This window comes from Chiloscyllium punctatum, chromosome 20 (assembly GCF_047496795.1).
Source record: "Chiloscyllium punctatum isolate Juve2018m chromosome 20, sChiPun1.3, whole genome shotgun sequence".
Lineage (NCBI taxonomy): Eukaryota > Metazoa > Chordata > Chondrichthyes > Orectolobiformes > Hemiscylliidae > Chiloscyllium > Chiloscyllium punctatum.
Window position 1 is genome coordinate 45,419,653 of NC_092758.1, and position 18,850 is coordinate 45,438,502.

At 38.6% G+C, this 18,850-nt stretch overlaps 1 protein-coding gene across 3 annotated transcripts in view; it reads right to left on the reverse strand.

The window, feature by feature from the left end:
* Window positions 1-15,776: 15,776 nt before the first annotated feature.
* The window catches only part of psd2 (pleckstrin and Sec7 domain containing 2), a 182,972-nt gene continuing 179,898 nt past the window's right edge, over window positions 15,777-18,850 (reverse strand). For all 3 annotated transcript variants that reach the window (XM_072590834.1, XM_072590833.1, XM_072590832.1), the window contains one exon: window positions 15,777-17,475. In XM_072590834.1, the coding sequence (XP_072446935.1) occupies window positions 17,257-17,475 (219 nt within the window). In that variant the 3' untranslated portion in view covers window positions 15,777-17,256. The remainder of the gene's footprint in view (window positions 17,476-18,850) is intronic.

Below are 18,850 nucleotides of genomic sequence, written 5' to 3' on the forward strand. Positions count from 1 at the left end.
CGGGGTATGTGTGTGTGTCTGAGAAAGAGCATGTGTATGAGAGAGGGTATGCATGAACGTGTAAGAATGTGAAAGTGTGTGTGTGTATATATATAGTGCAGTGAGGTCATCTGTAGTGTGACATGAACCCAAGGTCCCAGTGAGGCCACCCCCATGGGTACTGAACCTGGCTATCAGTCTCTGCTCGGCCACTTTGCGTTGTTGCCTGTCCTGAAGTCTGCCTTAGTGGATAATCACCTGAAGATCCAAGGTGGATGTCCCTGACTGCTGAAGTGTTCCCCAACTGGGAGGGGACACCTCTGTCTGGTGATTGTTGCGCGGTGTCCATTCATCTGCTGTTGTAGCATTTGCTTAGTCTCACCAATGTACCATGCCTCGTAGCATCCTTGCCTGTATGAGATAGACAACGTTGGCTGAGTCACATGAGTATCTGTTGCGTACATGATGGGTGGTGGCACCCTTAATTACAGATGTTCCTTTATTGCATGTACCTCTGATTTCTTGATTGATGTCATTCCCAACACCCTACTGTTTTGGTGTCTATATACGATCCCCACTGATCTTTCTTGCCCTTTGATGTTTCTCAGCTCTACCCACACAGATTCCACATCATCAGAGCTACTTTCCTTCCTCACAATTGCATTAATCTCCCCTTTAACCAGTACTACGACTCCATCTTGTTTATCTTGCTGTCGGTTCTTCCTTAAAACTGAATATCTCTGGATATGTTCAGTATACACCTAGTCATCCTGCAGCCATGTCTCCCTAATCCTGACTGTACAATATCTATATGTGTGATTAATTCATCCATTTAATTGCAAATACTCCATGTAATAAGGCACAAAAACTTGAGGCTTGTCTTTTTAACATTAATTGTCCCATTCCCATTATTTTTCAATTTGACCCTGTTTAATTCAAACAGTTGATTTCTTTGTCTATTATTTTTCTTATTTCCCTCCTGATTCCTTGCATTGGTTCCCATTCCATTGTCATTTTAGTTTAAAACCTTCCTAATCACTCGAGTAAATACTCCCCCTCAGACTTCAGTCTCTGTTCTGCCCAGGTGTAAGCCATCCAGTTTGTACTGGTCCCATCTCCTCCAGAGCCAGTCCCAATGCCCCAGGAATCTGAAACTCTCCCCCTTGCACCAACTCTGTTACCATGTATTCATCTGATATATCCTGCTATTTCTACACTGACTAGTACATGACATTTGTAGTAATCTTGAGATCACAACCCATGAGGTCTTACTTTTTAATTTACTTCCTAACTCCTTATATTCTGCTTTTAGGGCTTCATCCCTTTTTTTAAACTGTGTCTTTGGTACCAATATGTGCCACAACAACTAGCTGTTCACCCTCTCCTTCCAGAATGTCCTGTAGTTGCTCTGAGACATCTTTGACCCTTGCACCCTAGGGAGTTAACATACCATTCTAAGTCTTGTTTGCAACAACTGAATGACCTGTTTATTCCCTTACAATGGAATCCCCTATAACTATTGCATTCTCACACTTTTTACTCCTCCCTTGTGCAGAAGAGCCAACCATAGCACAATGACTTTGGCTATTGCTGCTTTCCTCTGACAGGCCAGTATGCAAAGTGGTATTCCAATTTCGCAGGGGAGTGGCCACAGGAAACCCCTGCACTACCTGCCTAGTCTTGCTCTGCCTGGTGGTCACATGCTCTCTTCCTGCCTGTGGAGTCTTAGCCTGCAGTGTGACCATCTCTCTGTATGTGCTGTCTATGATACTCTCCTCTTTGTGTGTCCTCCACAGGGTCCCCATCCAGGGCTCCAAGAGCAGCAGCTGGAGACACTTCCTGCACACATGTTGGCCCCAGTCACTGGCTGCCCACATTAAGCAGAAAGAGCACAACATAGCATTGAGTTCTCCTGCCAGTGACTTACCCCTTTAAATCAAATCAATGTCATAATATCATTTTATGTGTGTGGTGGTGTTTTCCTGTACCTGTTACCCATATTCATCTATGGTCATGGGTTTGGAAGGTGTTGTCTAAGAAACTTTGGTGACTTTTTGCAGTGTACCTTGTAAATAGTACACACTGCTGCTTTCAAGAATTAGTGGTGGAGTGAATGGATGTTAGTCGATGTGATGCAAATAAAATGGGTTGTTTCATCCTGGATGGTATCAAGCTTCTTGAGTATCATTGGGTGAGATACACATCACACACACTGTGATGGAAGAGATGCAACATGATGCAATCAAACCAGTCAATGGTTTCAAACACCCATACCAGGTAGATTTGATGTGTTCAGAAACTTTAAAGGTGATGCAGTATTATACCTTATAGATAATGCAAACCTATTTATTAATCCTACTCAAAGTGGGTTTTGACTGCAGAGAACAGAGAGACAGCTCTTATGTTGGCAGAGATCAAAACACTTCTCTCTGTATCCCATTCCAGCCCCATGCTGTTTAGATGAGTGAAGACCAATCACATGGTTGTTGGCAGGAAAATGGCTTTTGTTATTGATAACTAGTCACTGGTCCATCAACCAATCAACTTCTTGTTGCCACCCAGCTGCATCTGTACGCAGAATTCCTCAGCTCCAATTTCTCTGTAACCACCTCATTTGGTTGTTCAGCAGCTGTTACACAATGTTTGTGATAAGTATCAGTATACTTGCTTTTCAAAACATGCAGCAATCCTTTAAAACCCTGGATTTCTCACAGTTTTCTCTCATTCAGTCCACATTGTTACAAAGCACAAAATTTAAAAAGGCACATTTTTTTCCACAAATACCAATGAGAACAAAATGAAGCTTTTACAAATGGGTACAGGATCACGAGATCAGAACGAATTTCTTGTGATACGTTGCAATTGGAAACATTGGTCTTACTAACACTGGTTTCTCTGTAACAGTAACAAATTGATCATGGGTGCACAGGATAAAATTTTATCTTTCACATAAAGGGAACATTGTGTTATGTTTCGCAGAATGCCAGTATGACTTTGAGAAACATGTTCATGATATCATCAATGCATCATAGCATGTGACCTAAGAAGTTTGAAAGTCTCATACATCATCTTACTCCAGGATCATTTCAAGTATAATGTGATATAGAGAGCATGCTCCTCTGTTGTAATGATAAGCCTCAGCTTATTACCCCTGTGAATAAGGTTAATGCATCATAGTTACATATAATAAATGTCTGTTGGATTCTTCAATATCATAATATCCATGCCCAATTTCTTATGTGCGATTACGTAAGTATTACCACAATTAGCAAAATACTCCATTTTGATTATTCAGAGAAGGTAAATGTGTATGGTAGAGTATAGGGAGTCAACAGAGGAGAAGGGGATAGAATGACAAGTAGATGAGGGATAGGGTTCTTTGGGAGGGGTATGGCATCAAGTAGATGAAGGGGATGGTGCTTTAGGTCACAGGTGCCAGATGGATATGGGGAGAAGTGTGCTACATGACTCAGCAAGTGTTTGTCAGTTGGGTGCATGAGGAATGTGGCAAGTAAGCAAGTGAGGGCAGAGTGTAAATCAAGGAGAGCAATCAGGGCAGGGTAACAGAGATCTATCAGGGTGGGTCTGGTCAGGGAGGGTGGCTCAGGTCAGGAAGGGAGTTGGGGGGAATTTGGGGTTGTGGGTTGATGTTGGGAGTTGTAGGTGATGGGGTGTTGTTGGCTATTCATAGTAGGGAAGCAATGGGTACCCATGGTGTTTCAGTGTGACGTGGCAGTTGGGCTGTCAGTTTTGTAGTTCATCAGGAATTAAGAGTAGCTTTTACATCCTCTAACATTTCCTTGATTAGTGTTCAAATGGGTTGGAATTCTCCAACTATAATTCAGAATTGGAGATCTTTCTGGAGGGCTTTAGATCTTGGGAAATTGCCCATCAGAGGTTTCAACTTCCTGGGTAATTCCTATTCAAACAGGAGCATTGGGATGTCTGCAGAATCTTGGTATGCAACTCCTGTCAATGCTGCTGTAATGGCTATTTTCCGAACGGAAGATTTGTGTCTGCTTGAGACAAAACCCAAATGGAGAATTGTTGCTAATTAAGGATAGCTCGCGTGGATTTCCTCAGGGAAAATAAATTGCGAGAGTTTTTTTGAAAGAGATAACAACAGTGAACAAAATAGAACAATGCTATTGATGTGGCCTACATGGACTTCCAAAGGATATTTGATATAACGTACCTGTAAAAATAAATTCAAGCTCATTACTTAAAAGGACATTAGTAACGTGAATATAGAAATGTCTGAGTGACTGGAAACATGGAGAAGTGGTAAATTAATACTTTCCTGGCTGAAGGGACATGTGTAGTGGAGCTCCCCCGGGGTTTGTATTCAAAACTGGCTTTTTCATTTTAATAACCAAGAACTTGGTGCGCAGGATACAAGTTCAGAGTTTATGGATGATACAAAATTTGAAGCCATTGCAAACTGTGAGGAAGATAGTGTAGAACTTCAGAAGGATACAGACAAGTTAGTCGAATGGGCAGACAGTTGGCAAATGAAGTTCACTGCAAGGGGTGGGATGTGATTCATTTTGGTTAGAAGGACATGAAAAGACAATAGATAGGGTACAATCCCAAAGGGGTGCAGGAGCAGAAGGACCTGGATTTATATGTACTTAATTCTTTGAAGTTGCAGTGACTCATAACACATTCTATATTCTGACCTTTTTAATAGGGGCATCGATTACAAGACCAAGGAAATTATGTCGAACTTGCATAAGGCACTAGTTTGACCCCTGCTGGAATATTGTCTTCAGTCCAGGCATTGCACCTGAGGAACGATATGAAGGCTTTCAAGAAAAGATTCACAAGGATCTCGAGTTGAGGACCCTCAGTTATGAAGATAGTGTGGAGAAGGTGGTATAAAGAAAGCTTGGAGTAAGGAAGGCTAAGAGAGCATATAATAGAGATATTCAAAATCATAAGGGGTCTAGATAAAATCACAGAATTCCTACAGTGTGGAAACAGGCCATTCAGCCCATCAAGTCAACACTGATCCTCTGAAGAGCATCCACCCATACCTGACCTCCTACCCCTGCATTTCCCATAGCTAACCCACATGAGGCTGCACATCCCTGGACACTATGGGCAAGTTAGCATGGCTGGTCCACCTAACTGGCACACCTTTGGACCATGGGAGGAAACTGTAGCATCTGGAAGCAAGTTATGCAGACATGGGGAGAATGTGCAAACTCTACACAGACCGTCATTCAAGGCCACAATCTAATCCAGTTCCCTGGCACTGTGAGGTAGCGATGTTAACCACTGAGCCACTGTTCTGCCCTGGAATAGATAATGAGAAAGCACTTACACTCATGAAAGGACCAAAAATGGAAGGGCATGAATTTAAAATAATTAACAAAAGGAAAAAACATGATTAAAATAATCTTTTCATTCAGTGAGCAGTTGAGCTGGAATGCATTTCTTGAGAACATTGTGAAGTTAGGAAATATTGAATGTATTCAAAATAAAATTGGACTGTTATCTGAAAAGCAAGGATGTGCAGAGCTATCAGGAGACGGTGGGATAATGACACTAAGTGAACTGCTAATTCAGCGAGTTGACAAGATGTGTCAAATGTTTCAGTGTTGAAACAATTCTGTGAGTCTCTCTTAATAAGGTACCATGACAGGCACAATGCTAAAGATAACCGCATAATGCCACAACTATTATATGTGATATGTCCGGATGTAATTATCCAACATAATAGAGAAATTGCAGAAATCACATGATCTTCTGGGCCAATGGGTACTGTCATCTCTCAGTCCTAATCCCACTCTAAGATTTGATGCCCAAGGAAGATGTGTTTACAATACAGACATACAAATTAACTTGGAAGGATGGCAGGCAGTAGGAGTGGAAGAGATTCCCAATAAACCATGTGATGGAAACAAACTGTACGCAGGCGAAAGATTGCATGTCACAGCAGGTTGGTGGTTGGCAGTTCACTAGATGGCTTGTTTGGATCAGCTTTGTACTAACAGCATGAGGTTCGATCTCCATTCAGATTGGGCAGGGACCTGCATCCTTTCCCCACCTGTGGTGAAAGTTGTGGTGTTTCCCGTCTGCAGGTGGACAGCTCAATCAGAAAAGGAATGCAGAAGCCATGTTATGTAACAGTTTCTATTTGATGTAAGTCAACTTCAAAATCAACAGCATGTTTCTACTGGACTATTGTGCAATATTCATCAACCATAAACTATCTTGAACATCTATGGGTCCATCAGCGCATTTTCAGTGCAAGCTATTGATTAAAGTTGTCATTTAGAATTGATGCAAAACAGTTAACTGTTCTTTCCACTATGAACCAGAATAAATCATGTACACTCCTTTTGGAATAGAAATGAATGGTAGATTTAAACATTGATGGCTAACGCTATTGCTTGAAAACGTTACTTTAAGGTAATGGACTAGACTTTCCTCCACAATATTACTCATTTTCAGGCAGTAGAAACAGACATTTATTTTCATTTTGCACATTCACATTGGAAATTGATGATTGGCAGTAGGTGCATGCACTCAAATATGAATGGACAATAGAATTGCCCTAAATAATAAGATGCTGAGAGAGGAATTTTAACTATTCTATGTCCCCAACTTCTAACATTCAACTGTTGTCAGGTTTGTATGAGGTCACTTCAAACCTTATATTTGGAATTCTCTTGCCAACCTCTCTGACTTGCAGTCTCTTTCTCCTCCTGTAAGGTACATCGTACAACCTACTTCTTTGACAAGCATTTCGTCATTTGTCCGAATATAAATGGGTTTTGTATCAGATATTGTCATTCCAGAGAAGAGTCCTGTTATATGTCGCTGTGTTAAATGTGTTATTGAGATGAAATTTCTTGTTGACATTATTAATTTGGAAAGACAATAGGGCCTGAATTTTCTAAATGAGGGTATAAAAATTCCATGGCCTAATACTAGTGCGATGTTGACCAGTCAAATTGGCAGGTAAACATAAACACATTCATTTGACATAAGATCATTCCTTTTTAGCTTTCCTAAAAGATATTAATTATTTATGTCTGAAAGTCATGCAAAGAGTAATTCAAATTCTTCCATTAAAGTAAATGTTTCATTCCAGTTACATTTTATTTCAGAGAAAATAGCTAAAGCACAAAATCCTTGAGGTTGGCCAAAATATCACCTTATATAAAGCTAATGGACTGCTATTCTCTTTCATTTTAACAGCGATCAGTTGTACAAGATACATACACTTTCAAAATACATACTGTAGTTGTACAGATCGAACTGGTATAACCAACGTTTTGTCAATGTGAATTGGCTATAACACGATTGACTAATTGTGGATAACGCAAATTTTCTGCTGATCAGGTACAGCGATTTTCTATAGCAGTTTTTCATGGCACAATTTCTATAGCATGAGACTGCAGAGGAATGCAACTGCTGTGTTATAGCAGAACAACCTGTAAGATACTGTTAACAAAAAAGTGAAGAGTGAAATATTCAAAAAGGTAAATCACCTAACAAGTGAGGGGACAAAATTGAATAGCCTCGAAAATAGATAACTCTCTGCCATTGCAGTAAATGTGAGGTGTACAAGCTAGGGGATCTGGATGCTGTGCTAGAAATGTTCAATGGTCTCATATGAATGGTTAATCAAATGTCTACGTAACTACAAGTTCTTCCTGTCTGTTTGTGGAATGTTCTCTTGAGGTAGGCCTAAGTTAGGCATGCACCTTGGAAATGTAAATTGCCTGAATTAGAAAAAATGTAGGTAGCTCCCTCCTCAGTGCTGTACATGTCCACATGCTACATTTGGCAAGAGACCTGAAGGAAATTCAACTCACCCATCTGCAGGCTTTGTGGACTTATTAGTCACTGGTTAAATGTATATGCATGTTGTTCTAAATAAAAATGCCATCTTATATTATCCCTACAGTGTGGTAACAGTTCCTTTGGCCCATCAAATCCATACCAACCCTCCAAAGAGTAACCCACCTACCCTACATTTAACCCCTGACTAATGCACCCAATCTACAAATCCCTGAACACTGCAGACAATTTAGTACAGCCAATTCACCTAACCTGCACATCTTTGGATCATGGAAGGAAACCAGAGCACGCAGACATGAGGAGAATGTGCAAACTCCACACAGACAGTCACCCGAGGCTGGGATTGAACCCTGGTCGCTGGGACTGTGAGGCACTAGTGCTAACCACTGAGCCACTGAGCCACTGCGCCTCTGGTTGAAAAAAACCCTAAAAATAGCTTTACAAAAAGATAAATTTGCTATAAATCCTTGGTTTGGCAAAGCTAATTTATAACTTGGAAACATTTCAAAATGAAAATAAGAAATGGATGTCACTGTGTACTCAGAAAAATGGAACTGATCAAAGTTTTCTGATTGAACTGAAGCAAAACAGCTAATGATTATTCTAAGAACCCAGAATGAATCATGATAATTCATTTTTGAATAGAAATGAATGATGGATTTAAAAACTGCTGATTAATGCTATTGCATCAAAACATTACTTTAAGATAATGATCTAGATTTTCCTCATCAACATTACTCAATTTCAGGCAGTAGAAGCAGGTATTGCAACCATTTATAGTAATTGCACAATTTCATATGAAAATTGATGATTGGCAGCAAGAGCCTGCACTCAGATATGGTTGGACTAAGATATAACTTAGTTCATGATATTAAGAATGTAATTTTAGCGTTTATTACTGTTGTATGGTTTTTGCTACAATTATATTATTCCGTTACTTTTTATTCAGGATGTAGGCATTAATGGCAAGTCCAGAATTAATAGCCTGTCTGCAGTCACCTTCAAAGTTTAGGATTCATCTAATGACATAGCTTTTACACCGCGTCTGAGAATAGATAAGAGTCAACCATATTGATGTGTTGGGGCCACATGAGATCAAGGTAGCAAATTTAATTTCTCAAAGACTTTGGTAAATCATTGGATTTTTAGTGACCATCCAATGAATTGACAGTCATCTTTATGGATAGTTTTACTTCCAGATTTATTTTCATCTGTTTTAAGTTTAATATCATGATTGTGGACTTGAAAGCTTTGAAAACTGTTGGTCCAAACAGAATAGAATTCTCCCAGATATGCAAGTTGTCTAGCATTTAATCATATATAAAATCCTTGTTTGAGGAACTTTGTAAAATTACATTGTAAAACATGTTGTACAAAACCTATATGCATTAATTTGATTGTGTTTCGTGAAAGAAAGTCAAGGTATATGTAGCAAGCAACTAGGTGTGTTCAGATTCTGGAAATTGTTCTTCACATCTTTTTGTTGTATATCATGAAGCCCAAAAGCAAGAGAATATAAACAACAATGACAGAAAGAAGGTTCGTCAAGATACCAAAGTAAATTCCCATCTATTGTCCTGGCTGATGGTAAAGGATCTTTTGGCTTTCTGTAAAGAAAGTAATTGAATTCCCCGAATGTCTTGACCACAACTGATTCAACCAATTTCAGCAAAACAGTTTAGTTGATCACTTATCTCTTTACTGGTTGTTGGTTTGTCTGTAAAGTGGGGATACAGTCTCCCACATTACAATAGTGACTATAGTTCAATACTAATAAATGATCATGAACATTTTGGGGTTTATTGAGAATATAAAAGATGTAATTCAAATGCTAATTTTCTTTTCCTTATCATATTCTAAAAGAGTTAATACTTGAATATTTTTTGTCGCCAGCTTTCCCTTTAGTAATTTTATAAGTAACATAGGTTACATTTTTTATCAATGTATACATGTAACAATATATTTGGTCATTTTATTTGTCTGCATGCTTGTTTCATCCATAGTGATTTGAAACACTTTCATAAGAAAAGCCTGGAACTCCCTTCCTAAAGTACCCACACTGGATGGACTCCAATATTTCAAGAAGACAGTGCACCTTGTAAGGACAGTTTAGATGGACAGCAAATGCTGGAGATATTAACTATATTTTCATCCCATTAATGAATAAAAAAAATCTAAATAAATTCTCTGTTGGATGACACAGATTTACATTGGTTAAAAATATGAGTTCAATTAGAATGATCTGGAGCAGAATTTTAACCTCTATGGTGGCAACAAGCACTGGGTAAAGTTCCAAAAAAGTGTAGTGAGGTTTGTGGACTTGTCTACATCTGATTCAACATGGACTGATTTGGAAATGAATGTCCTGTGCAGCTGCTGAGGAAGTTAAATTGGCATTTAACTTCCTACTTAATCCTCCATTCAGGCTTCAGCAGTTACTGCTCTGGTTTCTCAAGTCCTCTGCATCTCACCAGTCACTGATGCACGTCCACAGTGTGGATTGTTCTTCTAATGAGACTGGAATGCTGACAGCCTTTAAAGAATGAAACTGCAAAATATATTGTCAACCACAATGAAACATTTTAATTTGCAAAATTAGTTCTGAAAGTTTAAAGTCTCCACTTTAAGTATCAGTTTCAACTTTTTGTAAGTATTCTCAACTGCAGGACTGAGGTCGTCAATTAGGAAGCTCGGAAGCAGTAATCATTGGATTATTCCCAACACCAAGTACAAATGTAGAAATAGGAGTATAAAACAGATGACTGGCTGACTCAAAGAATGGTGGGTGTGGAAAAGATTGGATCCCTGAGATATTGAGACAGGCTTTAGGAGAGATGACGCTTATGTAGGCTAGACAGGTGGCACTGAAAACACAACTAAAAGTAGTTTCTTGGATAGCAATTGCAAACGCAATTGGAAAAGATTTAAAATAGCTTGGCAGAGACTTGGCAACCAGAAGATAAAAATCAGAGAAGAATATCAAGATGCACAGAATACTGAGGGAGACAGATAGCACAAAAATATGAAACAATACATTATAAATGTGATTGAGAGTTAGAGAGAAAGTAGTAAAGTCTAAATCTGGGTTACTGAACATGTAAATCCATGAAGTATGATAAACAAGATGTGGAACAATGGAGGAGGAGTCAGATGTACCCTTTGTGTCAATAATCACAATGCTAGAAAATTAGTGGGAGACCATGTTGAGATGGCTTCTTCATAGCTTAGCATTGCTGGAAAAATTTCTAGGGATAGCTTAGGAATGGGGACAGAAGCCCATTGACCAGTGTTGGAAGTCTAATCAAGAGGTCTTAAGAATGCCATTAACAGTGATTTGAATTTTACGGTAAGGTGATGGCAGAAATCTGAAATTGACAGGCACTAATGTTGCATAGAGTTTTCAAGCAAAAAAGCATTGCTAGCGGAATGGAATATGTTTTAAAGGGATTAGTGTGGAATTCAGTAACTCGAAGATTTTCTCCCAGGGCTCCTGCACTGACCTTTTTTTGGGTTGAATGCCACACACTTGGAGTTCATCTCCTTATCTCCTCCAGTCAGGATGTTAACTAAAAGTCTCTTTTCATAATCCCTCTTTGCTTCTCTTATTTGCTTTTCCACCTCCCTCTGAACCTTTTGTATTCAGCCTAGTTCTCAGTTGTATTTTCTCATGGACATGCTTCATCATTTTTATTTTGATTTTTATTCCTCTTTGCATTCAGGGACCTCTAGATGACACCTTTCTCTTTTGAGTGAAGCTACGTTTATTGTGCTCATACTTCTCCTGTTTGAAGGTCGTTCAATGTTCAGCTGCAGTTTTTGCCCATTTACTTTAGCTCCAATCTATGTGACCTTGCTGTGTTCTTGTCCCACTTAAGTCAGTTCTCCCCAGTTTATTATTCTTCTAAAGGCTGATCATTGTTCTTTTCCACTGCCATCTAAACCTTATGATACAATGATCACAGTCCCTTAAATGTTCCTCCAATGCCACTTCGATCTACTCGGCCCACCTGAGTAGCAGTGCCTCTTTTCTCATTGTCCTGGAGCCTTACTGCGGTAGAAAACTCTTGTAAGCACAATCAAGAAACTCTTGCCCCTCTTTGCCCTTTGTAATACCCTAGCATACATTTGGATAATTAAAGTCCTTCACCATAACTATTTTGTTCCCTTCTGTTGTTTCCTTGCAGATTTGTTCATCTACATTCTTCCCACTAGTTCATGGCTTATAGACATCAAGCCATGAAATTGGACCCACTTTGTTCCTTGCCTTCAGTCAAATCGATTCTGTTCTTGAACCCGCTAAGGGCATTCTCTTTCTCCAACATGCTTCTTAACTAATATTGCCACCTTCCTTATCTTCTTCATTTGCCAAATTTACTATTTTTAATCGAGGATTAGTTAACATCCAGTCCTCCTCTTCCTTAGTCCAGATCTCTGTAATAGCTACATCATCATAAGTCCAGATGGTAACCTGCACCTGTAACTCACTCACTTTATTTACTATGCCTCATGTATTCACATACATTCGATATAAGCCTGTTTAGAATGTTTTAATCTGTCTCTTAAACCAACTCTACCTATTCATTTATTACTCTCTATTCTAGTGGTGCCTCTCTCAGTATTTTGTGTAACCTGATATTGTACCCTGATAGTCTCTCCTGATTCCCACACCTCTCCTGAGTTACCTTAAAGCCTCCCCAACAGCCTGAGCAATTCACCACACATGGAACTCAGTCCTACCTCTGTTCAGGTGCAAACAAACCAGCTTAAACTGGTGCCATCTAAAAATAGAACAGATTAGCCTTTATTGTCACGTGCAGTCAAATGAGTGCAATGAAAAGCGTGTGATGTTGCCTCTCGGCACTATCCTAGGTACAGGGTACTTAGGTACACTTTTGTTAGAGAACTAATATAATAAAAACAAAGACTAACATGGGAATTCAGATCGTAAAAGTCCAGAATGAGAATTAAAAAGTGTCTTCAAAGTACTCAAGTATTCCCAGGGTCCACGTCCACAGGGCTTCAGAACATGAGACTCACTGCCTTTACATGCTAGCCTTTGTCCAGGACTCACCTCCAGGGCTTGTCCCCCGGCCAGACTGGGCTCTCTTTGCTCTCCATCATCCCAAGCTCGCTCTGCTCCCTGCTGTGGCACTGACTCATTCCCAGGACTTGACCCGTACTCACTCTCCTCCCCACTCCAGGTTCCAGCTGTGACTCAGTCCATGTTTACACTGCTCCCCACTCTGGACTCCAGCCATGACTCACCTCCAGGACGTGGCTCATGTTCGCTCTGCTCCCTGCTCTGGAGTCTGATCATAACTCACTTCCAGGACTCGGCCCATACTCACTCTGCTCCCTGCTCTGGAATCTGATCATAACTCATTTCCAGGACTCGGCCCGTACTCACTCTCCTCCCCGCTCTGGGGTCTTATCATAACTCATTTCCAGGACTCGGCCCTTACTCACTCTGCTCCCTGCTCTGGAATCCGATCATAACTCACTTCCAGGATTGGTCCCATGCTCATTCAGCTCCCCACTCTGGGCTCTAGCTGTGACTCACTTCTGGGACTCTGCCTGTGCTTGCTCTGCTCCCCCGCTCCGGGCTCCAGGCACAACTCACTTCCAGGACTCAGCTTTGGCTTTTGTCCCAGAACCAGTCCAGTCCCAGGAATCTAAAGCCCTCCCTCCTGCACATCTTTCCAGCATTCTATTTAATAGTCTTATCCTCCTACTTCAATACTCACTTGTACATGGATCTGGAGGTAATCCAGAGATTGCTGCTTCTGAGGTCCTGCTCTAATTTTCTACCAAGCTCCTTTATTATCAATGTTGTTAGAACCAAAATGGACTACCACCTCTGGCTGACCATCCTTGATCTTAGCACTAGGGAAGTAACATACCATTTTGGAATCATGTCTATGGCCGTAGAAACACAAGTTGTTCTCCTAAACTAATGAATCCCTTATTACCACATCACCTCCACTCATCATCTTTTCCTCCCCTACAGCTGAACCACCCACGATGTTACAAAGTTGTACACTTCTCTGAAGAATTATCAACTTACTGATCAATACTCACCAACGCCTATAAAGAAATAAAGGATAAGAATATGAACCCATTTCTGAAGAATGAAAAGGTTAAAAAACAAAAAACCAAAGAACAGTTCTTTCCCTACTCATTTAACAACCTTAATTCACCAATACACCAATTCTTTGCAAGCTTCACTCTGTACTAAAGTACGCTGAAATGTCCTATTTATTCTATTTTTTTCCAAAACTAATGAATAAGCTGAGCACCAGTTACAGGTAAAACAGTTTGAATTAACATTGTTATTAACTAACTACAGTCGAGATATAGGAGCCCATGCCTATTCTGTTCAGGAGTACTGCTTCATGTATGTTTTGATAATGACAGAGGCTATCTCTTCATTGTCCTTTGTGATTTTTAATTATGTTACCATATCAAGTACCAAATTTCACATGCTGTCAGCGTACTTACAAACATGACATCAAGTTGAGGTGCAGTTTCAGACAAATTTCGGTTCAACAATTCAGCAATCAGCTTATCACCCCACAGTCCTTCCAGTGTCCTAGCCTTACCTGAGAAACTTCACAAGCCATGGAAGGTTACAAGCACTTGTTTACCCAATTCATAGCTAATGGAGAATAAGGAGCTGGGGATTGTCAGTATCAGAAGTTTACACACTTCCTACTATCAAACTACTAAGAAAATGACCTACCCAAAATGACAGCAGTGCAACCCACCTGAAATCCAGATGAGGATCGTGTTCTGGAGTGTTGAAGAAAAGTTACATTTTCGTTTATCATCAGGCATTACAAAGGATACAGAAATCTTATCTTCTTGTGAGAGGCCTATCTCCTAAGTAACCACTTTAATAATTAAGTTAATGAGTAATACAACAAATTTCAGTTCTGCAGGCAGGTGGGCATGAACAATATGGGCAGTTACCACCAATGTTAATAGAAGGATGTTCTTCGAACACCTAAATGTTGATGATATCATCAATGGAATACATCTTGATGTGCTGTGTCCTGGAGTTTCAGCCCCTACATGTATTAATTGCTGAAGTTATAATTTTATTTCAGCCTGGAAGCAATATTTGACCTTAAAAGATACATTTTTAAGTACGATCAAACTAGTACAAAGTAAAAAGTAGGAAATGCTAGGATTATAATTACACTCCTGTTTTTCAATTCAATTTAATTCAGAATAGTAAATATTATTACATACACACCTGAACAACATAGACTTAATATAGTGAAAGGAATGTTAAAGCATGTGCCACTTTACCAGACGGAAACAAAATACTGAAATGAACTAGATACTAAAATAGCCTTATGAAATTTTGAAAGCATTATTGAATACTGCAGAAAGAAAGCACTACTGCCATATAGTAACTAATACCTCTGACACAATGTTTAAATATGTCCCCTAAGCTTCTTGTCACCAAGATTCATTTTCTTTTTGTTGTGAATGCAGAGAACTTCTGGGATTGTTGTAACCAGAATGCTTCCATTACTGCCAGCACTTCCACTACTGCCAGCACTTCCATTACAGTCAAACTGTCATGTTTTCTGTTGTGCTTTTATGGTGACTACATGGTCGGAATCTGATAATATATTTTTCTTGCAGTAACACAATTTATAATATTTCTGTTTTGGTGTTTTACCAGATGGAGTTATAGATCTGCTGTGAGAACAATGTATGGGAAAGTGTGTTCCTTAAACATGACCTTTTCAGTAAAACAACAAATTTCAGTTCTTCATGAAGCTATTTGCAACATTTTTGAACTCTAAAAGACAAGATAATTTGTCAGTCTGAATAAAATGTGCCAGAATAGGGAAAGGATAAGAGAATTTACAGTCGATCATTAATGTGCAACCATCAATGTAATTGACCAAACATTTCTCAGGTCTCTTAAAGTCAGGCATTTCACAAAACGAAATAAAAAGCAAATATCATTTTCCAGCTACATATCATTTTGTTTATTTTGTGTGTGTACTGTTTGTAACAAAGATCTTTTACTATTTTGTACTCTTGTAACAAATGTGAATATAATATGGTGATAATGATCCCAATACTAGAGAAGCTATATTTTCCATATTACTGTGATAAAAATACTGGCACAAATTTGATTAATACCACGATCACACACATTATATTGCACATAAAGAAAATCAATTTGTAGCAGAAGCTTCGTTACGGATGAAGTATTCTCTTTGATGTCAGATATCAGGATTTGTTTTTAAAAGAGGCAAGTCTATACCTTCTTATGATTGGGTCTAGTATTCCAAACAACATCCGAGTAAACCATCTTCTCAGAAGGAAAAGTCAAGAAGTATACTTAGTTATCCAAAAACTGCATTTAACAATGTTCACAAAACCATACACAAAATTATACTTGCGTAGGCATCAACATTTCTGTACAATTTAACAATAGTCTAATGATGATTCAGCTTATGCCTTTCCTCAATAATTTAAGCACCTAGTAGCTCAGGCATTTAATAAATAAACATATTAATATGTAATATTAGACATAGAATATGAGAGATTAAAAATAACAAATTGCAGCAGTAGTGAGAAAAGTTAGCTCTTCCTTTTCTCATAAACATTAACGAATATCAGCATGCAAACTATCGTGTATAGATAACATCAGTCATAACGACAAGCAATCTAGAACCCAGTTCTTATTTTAACATTTATTTATATTACACACTGTGGATATGTATAAACAACATTTTAAAAACACATTTTTATAAAAGTATTTCCTGATTTTTCAGGACATTAAAACTGTTAAGCCCTATAATACAGTGCAGCTTTAAAATGGCTGACAGTAATGCTACAAAAGACTGTCGGCCATTTAGTGTCTCACTGTAATAAAAAATACTTTTGAAAAGTAACAGTAAATATTTAAAAAAAACTGCAGGTACCGTTTGTTTTTAAAGTTGTCATAAGTGGAGACTGATATTCAAACTAGTAACCAATAAAATCTGCTAAATTTAACAAAGAAGGGTTTTGTGGAAAAATAAATAAACTTGATCAATAAAACTACATGAATCAGCAGCTTGGATGGACTTTGAGTCTATGTATTGTTCAGTAAGGAAGGAAAACATGAAAATATGCAACAATGAGACTGATGTGGCTCTGTACAAATAAAATGAAGCACAAAGGAGGAGATTTTAATTTGATAGATTTATAGCACTTTTCAGGTTGAAAAAGAAAATTATGTGTAAATAAGAAGAACAGAAAAGAGAATTAGGGAACTTGAGGGAATATCAGTGGCAAAGACAGATGACACTTACTTAAAAATAAATTACGAGTAAATCATAAATACTGTGCTCAATACATTGCTAAATCTCAAAGGTGATGACTTTATGAACTTGTCCGTGATTTAATCTGTACAACAGTAATTGAATTTGTAAATTCATATAACTACGTGCCTCATTGCTTGGAATAACATTTCTGTTCAAAAATGTCCTTTTCCATTTTGCCATTTAGAGAAAAATGTCCTTGGTTCAGAGAAGGACTAGATTGAGTCTTCCTCAAGGAATTTTCATCATTTTCAAAGCTGAAAATAATTGTCTCAATTTTTTCCAGATCATCAGTTCCTACCTTTAGTTTTGCCTTCAGTAGGTTAATGTATGCTTCATATCTGCTTTTCTGTGGAGGGAAATTATAAACCAAGAATAAGTTTACTAGTGAAGGAAAACTCCTCCATTTAATAAAATCCTGAACAACAGAGAATCATTCATATAATTCATGATGTCTTGACTTTAAAGCTGAAAAAGCAAAAACTACCTTCATGAAATGTGTTAATTATTGCAATAGTTTAACAACTGAAATAGAACGAACAACTTCAGAATGCGATTTTTTTGCAAATTTTATCAATTACGTAAGCACCATCATTGTCACTAGTTCTGGAAAAGATGTTTATTTTTGATTATTAAAGGTTACCATTTTATTTCCTGTATAACTTGATCAGCACAGCATCGTTATGGCAAATGTAAAAACAAATTGATTTTCCTACTGAGTTCAATTTGCTTCTGCAAGCGTATCTCCATCTGTCAAAGTTCATTTCACTGATACTTGTCAGTTCTAATTACATTAAATTCATCAATTATTTTTTGGGAACTGTAAAAAAAGCAACACTTACATCAGTTTGAAATGATCTATGCTACAGTGATGGAGTATTGCATGCACAGGAATGTACATAAAATTGATATCGTATTCACTAAAAAAAGAAATATAACTGTGTGATGAATTAAGGACATGTTCAGCACCATTCCATATCTACATCTATATCATAAATCTAGTTGTTATTAAGAATATTGGGCCAAATCTTACTTTTTTGGCTAAGTGCTAGTTTTTTGCTGAGTTTTTTGGAAGGATTCCCATTGTGAGGCCTGTGTGATTCATCTGTCATTCTACACTCAACTATTAACTACCATCGATAGTGTGTTGCTGGAAAAGCACAGCAGGTTAGGCAGCATCCGAGGCACAGGAAAATTCCTGATGAAGGGCTTTTGCCCAAAACGTCGATTTTCCTGCTCGTCAGATATGGCTGACCTGCTGTGCTTTTCCAGCAACACACTCTCGACTCTAATCTCTAGCACCTGCAGTACTCACTTTTGCCTATTAACTACCTTCCCTGACCATTTAGTTCCGCATGTCCAACTCTCGTCCACTCTTACCATGTGCTGTTCCCAGAACAACTCACCATTCAGTGGATATCTGCTGAAAGACTGGTTTCCTTTGTGCATGTGCCATCTTTGAAGGCCACTGTGCATCAGGATAAGTGTTGCCAATCAGCATTGCCCCTGACCGGCAATGTCATGGCACAGCAGCCCTGAAGACATGCTGCCCATGGCCGGCACTCACCTGCACATACAACCTAATTCTCTCATCCTGGTCATTTTTTAATCAAGAGGCTACACAGTTTATTGGTTTGCAGCTACATTCTGTCTGAGCAACCTCTCCAAATCACTGCTACTCTTCCCTCAGTGCCCACTGAACAACTATAACTGGTCATTATCTA